This window comes from Balaenoptera musculus, chromosome 5 (assembly GCF_009873245.2).
Source record: "Balaenoptera musculus isolate JJ_BM4_2016_0621 chromosome 5, mBalMus1.pri.v3, whole genome shotgun sequence".
In the NCBI taxonomy this organism is placed as follows: domain Eukaryota; kingdom Metazoa; phylum Chordata; class Mammalia; order Artiodactyla; family Balaenopteridae; genus Balaenoptera; species Balaenoptera musculus.
Window position 1 is genome coordinate 97,449,218 of NC_045789.1, and position 19,067 is coordinate 97,468,284.

General features: G+C 41.3%; 1 protein-coding gene across 2 annotated transcripts in view; it reads right to left on the reverse strand.

Annotated features, from left to right (window-relative positions):
* CC2D2A (coiled-coil and C2 domain containing 2A) overlaps positions 1 to 19,067 on the reverse strand; it is a 134,586-nt gene that overhangs the window by 46,773 nt on the left and 68,746 nt on the right. For both annotated transcript variants that reach the window (XM_036853360.1, XM_036853358.1), the window contains exons 17-18: positions 13,227 to 13,404; positions 1,454 to 1,610 (exon numbers count right to left, since the gene is read on the reverse strand). In XM_036853360.1, coding sequence (XP_036709255.1) covers positions 1,454 to 1,610; positions 13,227 to 13,404 — 335 coding nt within the window. The remainder of the gene's footprint in view (positions 1 to 1,453; positions 1,611 to 13,226; positions 13,405 to 19,067) is intronic.

Consider the following 19,067-nt stretch of genomic DNA (forward strand, 5'->3'; position numbering starts at 1 on the left):
GAACACTCCATCTTGGATCTTCAAAATAACCCTATATGACATTAAGGGTGTTATTATTAGATCCATTTTATGAATGAGGAAGATGATATTCAAAGAGGTTACATGATTACTAGGATCACACACCTTGTCAGTAGCAGAGCTGCAACTAAAAGCTTAAGCCTCCGGACTTTTAGACTGGTGATCAGTTTTGAGACTCAAAGAATTCTTGAAGATAAAGTTCCAGATATGCTCTCATAATAAAAAATCACCAGGCACATGAGGAAACAGAATCAGAATCAGACTAATAAGCAGATAGGTGTTGGAATAATCAGATACAGAATATTGAAAAATATTTTAATGTGTTTTAAAGAATAAATGAATGAGTTAATGAATAAAAGAAATGATTGACAGTGTCAGAAAAGGACAAAAAGTTGTCAGCACTGATTGTAAAAAACTAAATAGAGGGGGCTTCCCTGGTGGCACAGTGGTTGAGAATCTGCCTGCCAATGCAGGGGACACAGGTTCGAGCCCTGGTCTGGGAAGATCCCACATGCCGCGGAGCAACTAGGCCCGTGAGCCACAATTACTGAGCCTGCGCGTCTGGAGCCTGTGCTCCGCAACGGGAGAGGGCACGATAGTGAGAGGCCCGCACAGCGCGATGAAGAGTGGCGCCCGCTTGCCACAACTAGAGAAAGCCCTCGCACAGAAACAAAGACCCAACACAACCAAAATATAAATATATATATATATATATATATATATATATATATATATATATATATATATATATATATATATAAATTTAAGCAGGTAAATTACAGGATCTTAAAAAAAAAAAAACTAAATAGAATTTCTAGAGGTGAAGAATATAATCATTGAAACGAAAAACGCAGTGATGAGTTTCAATGACTGGACACAGCCAAAAAGTGAATTCATGATTTGGAAGACTGACTTAAAGAAATTGCACAGAATATAAAAGTGAAAAAAAGAGATGTCAAGTATATTAAAGAGAGGTTAAAAAGCATGGTGGACAGAGTGAGATGGTCCATCATATATTTAATCAGAATTGTAGAAGGAGATGAGAGAATATTATTTAATAATCTCCCTATTATTTACTTCAAACTTTTCAGCCTTACAAATAACACTGTGAGGTACATTTTTTTTTATGCACAAAGTTTTGTCTTCATTTCAAATTGTTTTCTTAGGAAAGATTCCTAGAAGTTGAATTAAGGTGTCAAAGGCAATCTAAAGGCCCTTAATTCACACGGTAAAACTACTTTACACTTGCATAGTTATATGAATTTTCTGGCCACCCATAGTATATAAAAATGACTTTGCCAAAAATTGTATATGATTATTGCTTTAATTTAAGTTTCTGATAGCAATTTTATAATTGTCCGCTTGTCTGATAAGTGAAAAAAAAGATATGTTCAAATTTGACCATGAATCCGTGAGCCAATGAGGCTTTCCATACCGCTGCCAACTCCCTCGTGGTCCAGTGTCACATGCTGGTTACTGCTAAACTCCACTTCTTCAGTGGGAGCTCTTCCAGTGACAACAGTAGTTTCAGGTATAGGCAGAAACACTTCTGCTAGCAAGGTGGTACCACTGTGTCCAACTGTTTCATATACCTGAAATTGAGGAAGGGAAACAGCCAAATAAAAACAGCAATAAAGGGTGCTCACTCCTAGATAATGAGTACATTTTTCTGTACTGGTCACTGTTCTAGTCAAGAGCGCCCATCTCAGAGTGGAAAGTTGAGTTGTGTTGCTATGGTCTCCATGGAGACCAGGTTATACCCTATTTATGGTCACGTTGTTGGCACCCTGTCCTCTTGCCTGGCCTAATCTCCTGGGGTAGAGAGGTTAATCAAATTATCAGGCGACTGCAATTGTTTCTATGTCAGACTAATAAACAGTAGTTTGGAGGATGGGCTTCCTCTTTCTCCTGGTTCAGATTATTTCAGAGAGAAACGCCATCAGGTTGAAAGGTGGGACAATATGGACATGCCACTAGATGGTTTATCATCTGCACCAACCTCAAAGTCAGTAGGAAACGCACCATACCTAGAAGTACTCTAGGGTATCAAGTTCAAATCTGTTATTGGGTAAATCTCTCAAAGTTCTTTCCTTCAAGACCTCATTTTATTTGTTAGTTGCTGAAATCCTATCCAGCTTCTTCTCAGGCCTTCTCCCAAAATGGAGCTAACTTGACCCCCTGTAGCTCTGATACTAATTACTGTGGTGTGTCTTACTGTAATGCCATCACCATGAGATGAAGGACCCATTGCCAGGGCAACCACAGATTATGAATATACAATACAGTCTCAGTAGGACCCTCTGCTTCCCTGTATTCTTGGGTCATTTCTTTTGTATTCTTCCCCTGTATTCTTGGGTCATTTCTTTTGTGGTAAAAGATAAAATATTCCACAGCTCTGCTGGCTTCCTTTCTATGTTTTATTCTTTCTTCCCATGAGGCCTCTCTGGCTGGTACACATTTCTCTAAAATGCAGATTTTACTCTTTTATTTCTACAAATTAAGTACTCCTATTTTTCTTCTTATGCAATAGAGTTCCCTCTGATTAATACTTTCCATTTAGCACCTGAATGCACAAAAATGACACTGTGGAGCCTCTCTGCCTACCCTCTCCGTATCATGTGATATGAATTCTTTTCCAAGGATAAGGATGAGGATGGATTTGTACTGGACTGCTGTCCTGGCTTCATCTCCCTGGTATCTACCAGCTCACATTTGCAAGATGGCTGATTGAGCTTTGAGGGGCTACTGGGGCAAAGACAAAGCAGAGACTGCATAGGAACTGAACTCAAGACCCCAGACTTAGTACCACTGTGAGGTATCCTAACAGGCTGGGTGCACCAAGAAACCTGTGATTGTGCAGGGCTTACCTCTGCCTAATTCAGGGGCTCAGCAGGAAGCCCATGAGTGGCACATTTAAGCCATGCTCTCCAAATTCATCTTTATCAGTAGATAGGTGATATTTTTTTCCTCATTAAAAACATCTTTTAGGGAAAATTTCAAATATATGTAATCTTAGAAGAATAATATACCATGAACCCATCACCTACCTAGCTTCAATTACCATTAACTTATGGCCAATCTGGTTTTATCTACACTTTCAACCATTTGACTCTCCACCAGTATTTTGAACTCAGACATCATTTTACTGTAAATGTTTCAATACGTATCTCTAAAAGAGAAGGATATAAAAAGGCATAATTACAATACTATTATCACAGCAATTCCTTAATAACGTCAAATATCAGTAAGTTTCAAATGCTCCTTAGAGTCTCAAAAAATTACTTTGAATTAATATTACAATTTATTCCATACATTGCAATTGATTGGTATGTCCCTCAAGGCTCTATTAATTTATAGGTGATCCCCCTCTCTTTTTACATTTTTTAACACTTTTTCTCTATATTTGTATTGGCTCAGAACTCTAATGGAGAAAGGATGGCCATTTTTTTTGCTTACCTCAACCTCTCATAAGAACCTGCCGTTTTATAATATCACAGACCTTAAAGAACATGTAGCAGGTTGTTGTTTATTGCACAGGAGACCTTGGTTTGACCTATTCAATTATGAACTCACCGGCATCAAGTTTCAGTCTGAGAAAATGGTGGGTTTTTCTTTAAAATTTTTTGTACTTCCCCCCAAATTTTAATTCACTGAGACATTCCTTTGTATGAAGCCATCTGTTATCTCGTCTAATCTTTACCACAATCCTATGAAGGACGGTTTGTGGTAAAGATTAAGAGAGATAACAGACCCAGCAATTCTAGGTTATGGATGTGTGTGGCTCGACAAAGGGGAGAAACTTCCCCTAGTCCCTCATCTCTTAAGTCACAAAGCTGCGATTTGAATCTACAACTGTTTCACTTCAAAACTCGTACACTTTTTCTTACATCTTCCTCATTGGTCAAGGAAAATCAGAAAGGTGATTAAACAATTAAGAAACCTTTTAAAGCCATAACCATGATCCATAAAGTATAATTACTTTAGATTGGTGAGAAATAATGACTGAAAGATAATTTAAAATCTGAATGAAAGAACCACAAAACATGGAAGTGCTATAAAAACAATGGCTACAGTCAAAGGTTAAAGGATCACCCTAGCATGGGCCATCGTGATCAAAAGACCACCGAACTCTTCCTGTCTCTGACTTCCTCTCAGATTCTCAAGGGGCTTGGTCTCTCAGCAAGGCGAGGGTGCACTGCCCACTTCGTGCAGGGGCTTTACCTCCCTGGAAGGTGCCCCTGCTGTACTGGACACTGAGTGAGACCTGCCACATGCCCACCCATACTTCCTTAGGTGCCACCACCTTTCCCTGTGATTTCCTTGTGGGAATGCTTATCCCCTCTATTGAAATTCGTTGTTTATGCATCATTTGTCTTACTGGATGGTGAGATTCCTGAGAGTAGGGATCTTGTTTGATTTCCCTTTGACTGCTCAGTACCTACCATCTGTGAATTAATATATTTAGAAGGGAGCAGGTTAACTGTTTTTTTTTTTTTTTTCTGATTTTGTGGACAAAATTTATTTATTTATTTTTACAGAAGAGACTATTTATTTAGAATGAGAACAAATCACAACAAAGTATAAATTTTAAAAAGCTGACATATGCTATAAACTCACAAAATCCAGAAAAATAACACTACAATCAATTTTAGAACATTTCGAAACCCTGACAAAACTCTCATACCCGTTAGCCATTATTTCCCTTTTCACCTCCCCTTCCCGACAGCCCTAGGCAACCACAAATATACTCTGTCTCTATAGCTCTGCCTATTCTGGACATTTTAAGTAAATGGACTCATACACCTTGTGATTCTTTGTAACTGAACTGACTTCTTTCACTTAGCTTTCATTCTTAATGCTTTAAAGAATCAGCCATGTTGTACCATGTATCAGTACTTCGTTCTTTTTTTATTGCCAAATAATATTCCATTGTGTGGCTATGTCACATTTTACTTGATGGGTATTTGGGTTGTTTCCACTTTTTGACTATTATGAATAATGCTTGTATGAACGATCAACATCATTATCCGTCAAGGAAATGCAAAGCAAAACCACACTGAGATACTATTTCACACCCACAAGGAGGGCTGCAATCAAAAAGGCAAATGATGACAAGTGTTGGCAAGGATGTCGAGAAAATGGAAACTCACACACTGCTGGTGGGAATGTAAAATAATGCAGCCACTTTGGAAAGCAATCTGGCAGTTCCTCAAAAGGTTAAACATAGAACTGTTAATAGAAGTAAGTTGTTAGATGATAAACCCGTGGAATGGAGTTGTTTTCTTCTCTGAACAGCTGGTAGACTTGGGTGTAGTATGGCTCTCAGATTTTTTTTACCTGACTTGTTTTACTCCCCACGTGACTGTCAGCTCCTCCCACAGCCTGCAGAGGGCAGTGTGGTGGACAGGACAGGGCAACCTTGTGGTTCAACTGGTCTGGGACTGAATCCTGACATTGCAACTTACCGGCTGTGCTGTGTGACCTTGGGCATGACATTCCCCTCACTTTTGCTTTCATTGTAAAATGAGGATGTTACCCAAAGCTCAGCAGGAAGGCAGTGGTGCAGTTTAGCTGAGATGGATGAAAAGTCTCTTTCCCTCTGTATGAGCTCAATAAATGTTTCTTCCCTCTTCGTTTGGGCATACAATTGACAACAAGCATGTGCATTTTTATAATACTTTGAAGTTTACAAAGGTCTTTCATAAACATGATTACATTTCCCAAATATCTCATTAAATCTTGTTGGCCAATTGATTTTATTCAGCTTTATGACAAAAGACTTTCTTTTATTTAACATAAATTTTAACTTGTAAGAATGTCTTTTCAAGACACACTATTTTTTTTCAAGGAAGACATTAAGTTTCTGAGGCCTTATAGGAATTTTATGGCATAGTCCATATTTATAATTAAATCATCTATATTTCTGGGGACCCAAAGGCAAGGAGGTGAAAAACAAACTACATTAAACCTTAAATGCTTTAAAAAAATCAGGAGCTAATAAAACCCTTCAAGTTAAGGCAATAGAAACCATACCAACTGTCAGAAAATACCATTTATGCTGGTAAAATGCTTCACAAGATGACATAAATGCAGTATTTAGTATTTAGTTAAATTTTGCCTGACTTTGTGTCTCTCTTAACCACTCCTATGACTAATGAATTCCCAAACAGCCCAACACCCAGGGCAACTAAATCAGGGTGTGAAACACATGTAAAAATAAAAACAAATCCAAGTATTTTTCAGATTCCTTATATCCCCTTCCATAATTGCATTCAGTGTTTGTTTACTCAGCTGCACAGGACAAAGTTTCTATATTATCTGACTCCAGTGGCTTTGCAAAAATATCCCCGCCACACTTTAATAGTTTATCAAGTATTTTATTGTGGAAGGACCTTAAGAGATGCTTCTGAGCTTCTGTTTTGATTTTTAGTTCCTTGTGGATGTGCCTGTGCTGGTCACCACGGTTAACGATGGCCAATAAAACACGCAGTTACTACATAAAGGGCATTTCTGGTAGATGTCAGTGGAAGGGTCTGTTTCCCCATCTCCAGAAACACGTTCCTGTCTAGTGTCAGAGAGGAAATGAATTGGAGAGTCTTGGTGCTGAGTCTGTAGGACAGAGGCAACTACAAACTCTGGGGGAATGGAGGGTTTGCTGATTGGGACTACTGTCTCAGAAGGTAATTATCAACTTTTTTTTTTAAATAAGGAAAAATGGATACCATCCCACAAAGCCAAAAAAAAAAAAAAATCCAAAAATTTCCTAAACTTTTTACCCTACTTTTTTAAGGTAGCCAGTTGATGTTAGTAAGTTTTGTAAAATAAGAATTTCTTTTATTTAAATTAAACTTTAACATGTAAGATCTGTCTTTTCAAGACACCCTAACTTTTTAAATAGCAGTTCTATTTAATGCTAGGATGAAATGCTATTTTTAAAAATCAGAAAATGGGCACTTTGGGCTTTATAGGTATTTGCAAATCACTTTTTGTATAATTAAGTTTAATTTTTGTTTTCTAAGTCAGGGGTTCTCAACCTCAGCACTGTTGACATTTGGGGCTGAACAATTCTTTGTTGCAGTATACTGTCCTGTACACTGTAAGATGTTTAACAGCATCTCTGGCCTCGACTTATTAGAGGTGCCAGTAGCTCCTCACCACTTGTGATCATTAAAATGTCTCCAGACGTTGCCCAAAGGCGCCCCCCACCGGGGGGGGGGCAACATAATCTCCATTGAGAAGCACTGCTCTGAGAAAAATGAGTGTTTGTGTATGTGTGTTTGAAGGTGGAATGTTAATGAAGAAACAAGGCAGGAAATATAATTTATGTTCAACTGTTCAAAAATTCCTGTTGTATAAAGCAAGGCAGCAGTGAATTCAGAATAGCAATTCGATCAGCTGCTACCAAATTGGAACTATTTATGTGATTCTTATTAACTTCTCCTGCATTTGGAATGGTGTTTGCTTTAACTCAACACTCTGGTGCAGATTTACCTGCTAACAGTATTTAGAACTGTATAGATAAGACAAACCTTAGAAACGTAGGGGCATTAAGTTTAGATAAAAAAGAATCCATCGTGAAGTAGTTTATACTGCATGGTCTTAAGTCATGTTTCTCTTATTTAAAAACCTAAACAAAACAAAGCAAAACAAAACACAGCAGTTTCATATTTTGCACATGGTGGTGTTGGATTTGGTATAAGTGGCTGTCCTGTAATCTCAGCCACCGGTGATGTTATCGTCCAGTCTGTTAATTGTCTCTTGGTTGATGTCCCCATTTCCCTTCAGTGTTGGATCAAACCTTCCTTACTCTTGTGCCCACAGACTCCCTTCCTTCACTGAAAAGGCTGTGGGCATTGGAGGTGAACCCCCTTACGGCCAGCCCTCCACCCCGTCCCTTGTGTCATCACTCTTGACTCAAAGGACCATGCTATTCTGTCTTGATCCCACCCCTCCCAGTATCCTGTGGCATTCCTTCCCTCAACACTCCCACCCTCTTTCCTTCCTTTCTCCCACCCACTCCCCCTACAACCTTCCTTTTTATTTTCCAAGTCATCAATCTTTTCTGGACTGGCTTCTTTTTCCACAGCTGACAAATGTGTTCCAGTCAACTACACCCTAAAGTAAACCACGGTCTCCTTTCAGACCCCTGATCCATTTCCCTCCTTCCTTTCCCTGCCAGGCTTCTGGGAGGGAGTCTCCTTTTGGTATCTTTATTTTCTCTCCCCCTGTCCCAGTGAGCTACAGGAGGGTTATCAAGGACACTTGTCCAAAGAGGATTGCTTTTCCCACGTGGAGAGTGCAATTCTGCAGAAGAGCCAGAGAAATCAGGAGAGGCTCTGGAAAGGGAAACTCGAGTTATTGCCAACTTGGTTAAAAGGAAAAGTTCCCTATCTCAATCCGCATGCCAGGAATATGAAAGCTCAACAGGACTGATTCATAAGGAAAAAATAATAATGCTAAGATATTTCAAAGCCACCCAGCAGTATTATACAACAGCTGTTAGTTTTGGGGAGTCAAGAAGATGAATACGGGGTGATATTATAGATGTGAATGATAAGGAAGTGAAGGTCATTATCACAAAGCTTTTTTATTTCTAAATCAAACTTCATTTTTGTGAAACACCAAGCATTTATTTTGGAATGACCTCAGAAGCCAGACCTTTTCAAGACCTTCTGGAACGGCTCTGGTCCCATTCCAGCTCCCATCCTGTGAAGTCCCATCTCACCCTTCCCTTGGGGCCAACTTTGATTCCTTTTCTTTTTACTCCCTCTAGTCAAACCATCATCAAGTCCTGTCAATCCTTCTTTCAAGGCTGCAGTGTTGCTCTAATTAATTCCTTCCTCCCGTTTCCGCTGTGAGGGCCCAACCTCATCCCCTCACTCCTGGCTTTCTGGGCCAGCCTGTGGACTTATCTTCTGCTTTGTAGGGCTGCCCTGGCTTTCCTATCTCAAGCCTGGCTAGGAAACACAGCCTTGTGGTTCAAAACATGCAAGAAGTCAAACATCACAATCAACACTGTTCCCTTCAACAGTCCTGTGTATCGTACTGCGCTGAGCGTTGCTTCTTTGTAGTTGTCTCTCTCGCATCTCCTAGCTGGATTTAAAGCTCCCTGAGACAGGGCCGTGTGTACCTCCCTTCCCTTTATACATGGCTTCCAGTGCTCCACTACACTTCTGGCTCAGCATCAGACCCTCAGCTGGCTCTCAACAATTACACAACATTCAGGGCTTGGTTGTTGAGTCATCAACTGACGCATTATAGTTCTGACAATCTTGGAACATTTTCTGAAACACATTACCCTCTAAAGAAATTTGATAGCACTGGCATAAACAGATGCATTTAAGGTGATTTTTCTTACCCTCCTAAAGTTGCCAGTAATCCTTGAACCTTCCCTAATTCAAAACTTGCAGTCATATGGAAAATTTCCAAATGGCACAGTACTATTCCTAGACAGTCGAAATACAATATCCTCTAAATTGATTTCATCTATAACCACTACTCAATTATAAAAAATTAGGCCATTGAGCCATTATATGTAATTTGATCAGTTATCAAATCTTTATGGATAGTTTAAGAACTTACCCAAGACTCCTTTAATTTGTAATTTTTTAAAGAAGATGACATGATTCAGCTCTTAAGGCCAAGATAATAGCTTACAAGTATATTCTTAATATTGTAGGATAAAGTTTTGTTTTTTTATTTAAAAATTCATTTCATAATATTTTAGAGAATACCCTTTTCACATTACTTTAAAAAATTGTTTTGATTGTAACATCCATAGCAAGTTAATATTCAAGAGAGTCAATGGGAGATAGTATAGGAGGCTTCCTTTATGTTTTAGAATATATGTGAAATAAAGTCCTGGTACATTAGTGGGAGGTGAAGGGTGTCTTTCCTTACATGGTAATTCAGAACATTTAGAATGGCCCAGAGTGGGAGAGGGTTTCACAGACTGGCCAGGTGGTCTAAGCTCTCACCAACCAACAGGGATGCAGGCCGGGCAGGCTGGGCACCCGGATGCCAGGGCCTTCTCTCCTGTCCTTCGCGCTAGCTTCAGGGTGGGAGGGTCTCTTTCCGAGGCCCCCAGTCCTTCCTACCTGCCGTGTTCTGTCTGCTGCTCTCCCCAGCCTCACTCTAGCTCTCTATCTGATCTTCTCACGTGAATCTCGGTCTTCCTCAACATCAGTTTTTCCTCTGCAGGGGAGGAAGGGGAGGAGGAGTCAAGGGTGAATCTCAAACAAGGGGGCAAACTCTGCATAGCTGAAGTCTTTGCTATTCTGTGGATGTGGAACAGGTTAAGACTCTTAAGGGCCCCCCAGCAACCTCTCATGGTGACGAGCAGGTGACAGCAAAGCATCGAGCTGGCTTTTGGAGTTTGTGTTTATTTACTTTCTCCATCAAGTTTTATTCTTCAGTTAGACAGTTTTCCCTGTGCAGTTAATTCTTGCTTTAAACTGTAGCTTAAGCACACACAAGTGTGCAGGGCCAGGGCAGGAGGGTTCATGTGGGAAGCAGCAAAGATGTGGGGCTTCAGAACCAGCAGGGTGTGACCCTCCGCCCAAAGGCATTTGGATTTTAAATGTTCCAAAGTCCTTCGCCATGCAAACAGAAAGACACTGCCTTCAGGCTCTGCACTGCAGAGAATCTCTGGCTAAGAAAGGCCTCTCTTAATCAGGTGTTAGTGGTACAAAGAATACCAGATTTTCTAATTTCAACAAATCTGAAATGGGATTGTGTCTTTGGATCCATGGTGCCTCGTAGTTAAGTGACTCAAATAATGGTGCCTCTCACAGGGAGAGATGATGGGATGAAACCCAGTCAGCAGGATCCCAGAGCCCCTCAGACACAACTTTGCTAAGAGGACGGAGGAAGAGGAGCCCTCCGCGTAGGCAGTCAGGCTCAGCAGGGGCTCCAGAGAAGAGGGGACGGACAGTCGGCGTGGACCTGGCACCACGGGCAGGGTTGTTAGTACCAGGCAAGCCCTCGGCTTCCCTTCCCAGTGCAGAGCTGGGTGACTCTCTGCTCTCACCTTCAGGTACCATCACCCCATCATGCAGAAAGGTAGAGATTATTTTCCCACGGATATTCATAGGGAATGTTCAGGCTTGAGAAAAACTCACATTTTCACCAAACCTCTGCATTCAATCCCCTTTCTCATATCATTCTTTACTTTAACAAAATCTCCTTACTTTCTCCTCTCACCCATATTAAGTTGAGCAGCAAAGTAAGTTCGTTCTGGTTTTCTTAAGTTCCCAAATACATAGACATTTTCTTAAAAATCAGATGGGTTTTTGCAGAATTATATGAGTGACTGGACTAAGCCTAGCACTAAACTTTCCAGAAAAACATTTTCCAGTTTTGTAGCTATCAATGCTGTTATCAGCACAGCAAAGGAATTTGGCTTGAGTCATGATGCTAGGTGCTTTGTACATGAGGATCACCCTCAGCCCTCACCACCCCCAGATCAGGGATGAAAGGAGAAGGACAAAATTGCCACAGTCTCTGGAAAGCCCCAAACCCAGGTGGTTGACCTTGGGTGCCCAGTGCTGACCCGTTCAGGGTCACCGTCTCATTTCTTGGCATCCCTACTTCATTCTGAGCATTTCTACTGTGCTTCCTTCCCACTGTCAAAATAACCCCCTATCTTAGGTGTTTCAAACTTCCTCTACCAGTTTTAGAAGGTTTTCAACTACCTGAATCTAGACAGGGGTTGATATTCAAAATGTTGAACAGTACTCACAGCCAAGTGCTGACCAATCACAAGAGCTGTTACCGTACAAGGGAACAGGGTCCTGGAGGCATTAACCTTGTTCAGACATACCCTTTAACTGGTCCATTGTAAGAAGGTCCAGAGGGTCTTGGAAGTGGGGTCTATGTGGCCAGGGTGGCATTTTGGGGGTCCAGGATGGAAACTCTTTGCTATTCAGTAGAGAAGTATTTAAATATTTTAATAATTACATAGCTGTAATTGTATCTGCAGACTTAATGTCAATTACAATCAGTAGGTAGTAGCTGCCTGGAGTACAGTGTTTAGAAGGATTCTGAAGTTATATCCAGGCTCAGTGGGGGAAAATAAGCATGATCAATTGTCATTTCTGGCAAGGGTGGTGGATAAGAATGAGAAATTTCTGCACAAGTGGTGGATGAGGATAAGTGATTTCTGCATGGGTGGTAGATGGCAAACAAAGGCACCTGTGCCACATATTTGCAAGCCTAAGTAACATGCCTATTAGTATCATAAAAGACAATCTGTCAGCATCATAAAAGAGGTTTCGCCATAAGAACAGCAAGCCTAAGACACTGTAGTAGACTGAATAGTGTCCTCTAAAAATTCATGTCCACCTGGAACCACAGAATGTGACCTTATTTGGAAATAGGGTGTTTCCAGGTGTAATTAGTTAAAGATCCAGATGAGCGTATACTGGATTAGGGTGGGTCCTAAGTCCAATGAGAGTGTCCTTGTAAGAGACCAAAAAGGACACACAGACATGAGAAGGCCATGTGTAGATGGAAGCAGAGATGGGAGTGATGCTACCACAAGCCAAGGAACACCTGGAATCACCAGGAGCTGAAGAGGCAGGAAGGGTTCTTCTCTAGAGCTTTTGGAGGGAGCACAGCCCTACTGACACCTTGATTTCAGACTTCAGGGCCTCCAGAACGGTGAGAGAATAAATGGCTGTTGTCTTAAGTCACCAAGTTTGTGGTGCTTCATTATGGCAGCCTTAGGAAACTAAAACAGACACAAATAAATATATTGCTAATGGTGGCATTTAGGCTAGTGGGGAGCTTTATTTATTTTGGGGGATCCTAGCACCTGTACCCCAACCCCCCATTATAACCACCTGTGATTATAGAAGTTGATTTCTCTGGTATATTATGCTAGGATCTTGGCACAGCGTGACCTTGAAGTTCTCCGATGAATGAGCCAGAGACCTCTCCACCGTCCCCCATCCTCCCTCATCCCCCCACCTCGTCTAGAGACACACACTTGAGCACTGTGACCAGTTACTCTGCCAGCATTTCTAGGAGCCAAGTGGGGTAACAGATCTTTTCTGCCAAGACCTTAAGATGTGCCCAGGAGGAGCTGACCTTCTGTTCCCCTTGAGAATCTATCAGGACACCAGCATAGCCATTGGATGATTTAAAACCATCTCACACCTGTGATGACCAAAAATTCTTGGGGCAGTGACTATAATTAAAATATGTACCTGCAGTGTTAAACTCTCCGGCCAGTTGACTATTTGCAAGTTGAAAATCTGTCCAAAGTGAACACGGAAGTCAGCCCCAAGCGGCCGACTGTCGGTCCTGGACACTTCCTTGTTGTTGAAGGTCACCTTTAAATACAGCGAGCGCCTCTTGACATCTTCCCTTCGCAAGACCTCCACCCTGCAGAGTGAGACCATTCACTGGTGGGTCAGTATTCCTTTACTAAGTATAACTGGAGTGTTCGACAAATGAGCACTGACCAGAATAAGATACACTGGAGCTGGAGTTTCAGTCACTTTAGCCTTCATTGAACCAAGGCAGCCATAGGTCTCGCAGAGCTTAATATAATAGTATGTGTGATATGAAATAAGAGGCCCTGAAAAGGCCACAGGGGATTTAGAACTGTGCTCAAGCATCACTGTGCTATGGTCTCCTTAATTATTTCAAACAATCCTTACATTTGTATCCCAAAGTTTAAAGTAAACAGAATTATATTATTTGTTAAATGGAGTGAGTTCAGACCATAAAGGCTAGTAGTGATTTATGTTTGGGTAGGATGTTTTAACCAAAAAATATAATAGCATATTGTAGCAGTTGGGTCAACTCTGCTTTTCCAAGATCCAAGCTTTTTCTTAACATTTTCCGATGGTGAGTCACTGCTCACTGGCTGCAGGGGATTAAGAAATGTTCCTATTCTTAAAGGTCATTTGAATCCCAATAGAAGATAGGAGGTATCCTGGCAAGCATATCATTCTTTTTTTTTTTTTTTTGACATCTATATTGGAGTATAATTGCTTTACAATGGTGTGTTAGTTTCTGCTTTATAACAAAGTGAATCAGCTATACATATACATATATCCCTATATCTCCTCCCTCTTGCATCTCCCTCCCACCCTCCCTATCCCACCACTCTAGGTGAACAAAAGGCACCAAGCTGATCTCCCTGTGCTGTGCAGCTGCTTCCCACTAGCTATCTATTTTACATTTGGTAGTGTATATAAGTCCATGCCACTCTCTCACTTCATCCCAGCTTACACTTCCCCATCCCCGTGTCCTCAAGTCCATTCTCTACGTGTGTGTCTTTATTCCTGTCCTGCCCCTAGGTTCTTCAGAACCATTTTTTTTTTTTAGATTCCATATGTACATGTTAGCATACGGTATTTGTTTTTCTCTTTCTGACTTACTTCACTCTGTATGACAGACTCTAGGTCCATCCACCTCACTACAAATAACTCAATTTCATTTCTTTTTATGGCTGAGTAATATTCCATTGTATATATGTGCCACATCTTTTTTATCCATTCATCTGTCGATGGACACTTAGGTTGCTTACATGTCCTGGCAATTGTAAATAGTGATGCAGTGAACATTGCGACACGTCTCTTTTTGAATTGTGGTTTTCTCAGGGTATATGCCCAGTAGCGGGATTGCTAGGTCACACTGTAGTTCTATTTTTAGTTTTTTAAGGAACCTCCATACTGTTCTCCATAGTGGCTGTATCGATTTACATTCCCGCCAACAGTGCAAGACGGTTCTCTTTTCTCCACAATCTCTCCAGCATTTATTGTTTGTAGATTTTTTGATGATGGCCATTCTGACTGGTGTGAGGTGATACCTCATTGTAGTTTTGATTTGCATTTCTCTAATGATTAGCAATGTTGATAGTTTAATTAATGTGTCTTGGCGTGTTTCTCCTTTTATTTATCCTGTATGGGACTCTCTGTGCTTCCTGGACTTGATTGACTATTTCCTTTCCCATATTAGGGAAGTTTTCAACTATAATCTCTTGAAATATTTTCTCAGTCTCTTTCTTTTTCTCTTCTTCTTCTGGGATCCCTATAATTCGAATGTTGGTGTGTTTAACGTTGTCCCAGAGGTCTCTGAGATTGTCCTCAATTCTTTTCATTCTTTTTTATTTATGCTGCTCTGTGGTAGTTATTTCCACTATTTCATCTTCCAGGTCACTTATCCGTTCTTCTGCCTCAGTTATTCTTCTATTGATTCCTTCTAGAGAATTTTTAATTTCATTTATTGTGTTGTTCATCATTGTTTGTTTGCTCTTTAGTTCTTTTAGGTCCTTGTTACATGTTTCTTGTATTTTCTCCATTCTATTTCCAAGATTTTGGCTCATCTTTACTATTGTTACTCTGACTTTTTTTTTCAGGTAGACTGCCTATTTCCTCTTCATTTGTTTGGTCTGGCGGGTTCTTACCTTGCTCCTTCATCTGCTGTGTGTTTCTCTGTCTTCTCATTTTGCTTAACTTACTGTATTTGGGGTCTCCTTTTCGCAGGCTGCAGGTTCGTAGTTCCCATTGTTTTTGGTGTCTGTCCCCAGTGGCTAAGGTTGGTTCAGTGGGTTGTGTAGGCTTCCTGGTGGAGGGGACTGGTGCCTGTGTTCTGGTGGATGAGGCTGGATCTTGCCTTTCTGGTGGGCAGGACTGCGTCCGGTCATCTGTTTTGGGGTGTGTGTGAGCTTATTACGCTTTTAGGCAGCCTCTCTGCTAATGGGGGGGGGGGTTGTGTTCCTGTCTTGCTAGTTGTCTGGCATAGGGTGTCCAGCACTGTAGTTTGCTGGTCATTGAATGGAGCTGGGTCTTAGCGTTGAGATGGAGATCTCTGGGAGAGCTTTTGCCATTTGATATTACGTGGAGCCAGGAGGTCTCTGGTGGACCAATGTCCTGAACTCGGCTCTCCCAACTCAGAGGCACAGGCCTGACACCCGGCCGGAGCACCAAGACCCTGTCAGCCACATGGCTCAGAAGTAAATGGAAAAAAAAAAAGAAACAGGAATGAAAGAAATAAATAAAATAAAATAAAATAAAAAGTTATTAAAATTAAAAAAATTATTAAAAATTAAAAAGTAATAAAAAAAGAAAAAGAAAATGAAAGAAAGAAAAAACAGAGCAACCAAACCAAAAAACAAATCCACCAATGATAAGTGCTAAAAACAATACTAAAAAAATAAAAAATAAAAAAGGACAGACAGAACCTAGGACAAATGGTAAAAACAAACCTATACAGACAATATCACACAAAGAAGCATACACATGCACAGTCACAAAAAGAAAAAAATGAAAAAATATATATATTAAAAAAAAAGGAAGAGAGCAACCAAATCAATAAACAAGTCTACCAGTGATAATAAGCTCTAAATACTAAACTAAAATAAACATAAAAGCAGAAACAAATTAGATGCAGAATGCCAGCCCCAAGTCTGCAGTTGCTCCCAAAGTCCACCGCCTCAATTTTGCAATGATTTGTTATCTATTCAGGTATTCCAGAGATGCAGGGTACATCAGGTTGACTGCGGAGATTTAATCTGCTGCTTCTGAGGCTGTTGGGAGAAATTTCCCTTTCTCTTCTTTGTTCACACAGCTCCTGGGGTTCAGCTTTGCATTTGGCCCCAAATTTAAATTTTGGCCTCTGCTTGTAGGTTGCCTGAGAGCGTCTGTTCCCTGCCCAGACAGGAAGGGGTTAAAGGAGTGGCTAATTTGGAAGCTCTGTGTCACTCAGGCCGGTGGGAGGGAGGAGTATGGAATGCAGGGCGAGCCTGTGGGGGCAGAGGCCAGCATAATGTTGCAACAGCCTGTGGTGCACCCTGTGTTCTCCCAGGGGAGTCATCCCTGGATCACGGGACCCTGGCAGTGGTGGACTGCACAGGCTCCCGGGAGGGGAGCTGTGGATAGTGACCTGTACTTGCACACAGGCTTCTTGGTGGCTGCAGCAGCAGCCTTAGCGTCTCATGCCCGTCTCTGGTGTCCACGCTGATAGCCATGGCTCGTGCCCATCTCTGGAGCTCATTTAGGCGGTGCTCTGTATCCCCTCTCCTCACGCACCCCAAAACAATGATCTCTTGCCTCTTAGGCAGGTCCAGACTTTTTCCTGGACTCCATCCTGGCTAGCTGTGGCGCACTAGCCCCCTTCAGGCTGTGTTCACGCAGCCAACCCCAGTCCTCTCCCTGGGATCTGACCTCCGAAGCCCAAGCCTCAGCTCCCAGCCCCCGCCCACCCCGGCGGCTGAGCAGACAAGCCTCTCAGGCTGGTGAGTGCTGCTCGGCGCCGAGCCTCTGTGCGGGAATCTCTCCGCTTTGCCCTCTGCACCCCTGTTTCTGTGCTCTCCTCCGTGGCTCCGAAGCTTCCCCCCCATCGCCCCCCCGTCTCTACCAGTGAAGGGGCTTCCTAGTGTGTGGAAACTTTTCCTCCTTCACAGCTCTGTCCCAGAGGTGCAGGTCCCATCCCTGTTCATTTGTCTCTGTTTTTTCTTTTTTCTTTTGCCCTACCCAGGTACGTGGGGAGTTTCTTGCCTTTTGGGAAGTCTGAAGTCTTCTGCCAGCGTCCAGTAGGTGTTCTGTAGGATTTGTTCCACATGTAGATGTATTTCTGATGTATTTGTAGGGAGGAAGGTGATCTCCACATTTTACTCCTCCGCCATCTTGAAGGTCTCTCCAAGCATATCATTCTTATAGCCAGGAAGTTAAAAAAAATCAAAACCTTCAAGTGCAGTCTTTAGTCTTATTGTACATATTTGCAGAGATGCCCACTACAAATTCCAGTTATTGGTTAAGCCAATAGCAACTCAAGTTTGTTAAGGAAATAAAGGTTAGAACATAAAATCTAAAACACACTCAGGGTTTTTTGGGTGGTAGTTTTTTTTTTTTTTTTATATATTATGATGTATAGACACAACATAACACTTATCATTGTAACTATTTTTAAGTATACCATTCAGTGGCATTAAGTACATTCACAGTGTTGTGCAACCAGCACCACTATCCTTCTCTAGAATGTTTTCATCATCCCAAATAGAAATTCTGTACTCATTAAATTGAGTGGGTAGTTTTAACTTTTTACCTCTCCATAATTTAGGCCCATCCCAGGCATGAAATTGCTCAGTTGACTTGAATATATATTTTTTTTCTATAAAAGACATTTAACAACAAATCTTGAGAAATATCCAAGACCCCCAAAGACTTCACTCAGGGTTTTTTAAAGGCTTATTCCCAATACTTCAACCTCATGCCACCAACAGACCTAAAACACCTCCGTCTTCTGCATGGCCCCCTTTGACCTGATGGCCTGATGAAGAGGGTAGCTTATAATCATTGGCTTGGGGCAATCTGGTTTATAGTCCCCAAGCCTGGTGAAAACTCAGAAACTTCAGACTGAGGTATACATTCTTGGTCAAAATGGGACTCACCATAAAGGACTGTAAAATCAAACCTAAATTTTCCTTTTAAAAAACATGCTCAAAATCACATATTTTGAATGTTCATAACAAAGTTATATGGTATGGTATTTGTGGCCTGAAAGTAGCTAATTTAGTGCTGGGGAACAGTTTACTTATGTATAGCATCTGAATGCTACGAAGTTGAGAGAACCCATGAAAATGCACAGGAAGCTACAATGTAAAAGTAAGTTATTAGCATATTAATAGAAGTCCGAAACTAAGAAGACTGTGGGGTCTTATAAAGACATCCTGGTTAAGCCCTGCATCCTAATATCTCCGATGCTGACTTCTCACTTTCTATGGTGGAATACTGAAGATTCAAGTCTGAGATATTCCCTGTGTTCATGATAGGTCTTCTGGGTACTGGAGCATTAGGCCTGGGATCTGGTGGTAATGATTATTTCAATATATTTCCTTTAATAGATAGCAGTATGCTTTAGCATGCATCAGAATCACCTGGAAACCTTGTGAAAACACAGTTTTCTGGGCCCTAACCCAGAATTTCTGATTCAGCAGGTCTCAGTAGAACCTGAGAATTTCCAACAAGTTCTCCAGGGATGCTGATGGTGCTGGTCCTGGGGTTACACTTTGAGACCCATCTCTGTAAAGTATAGGA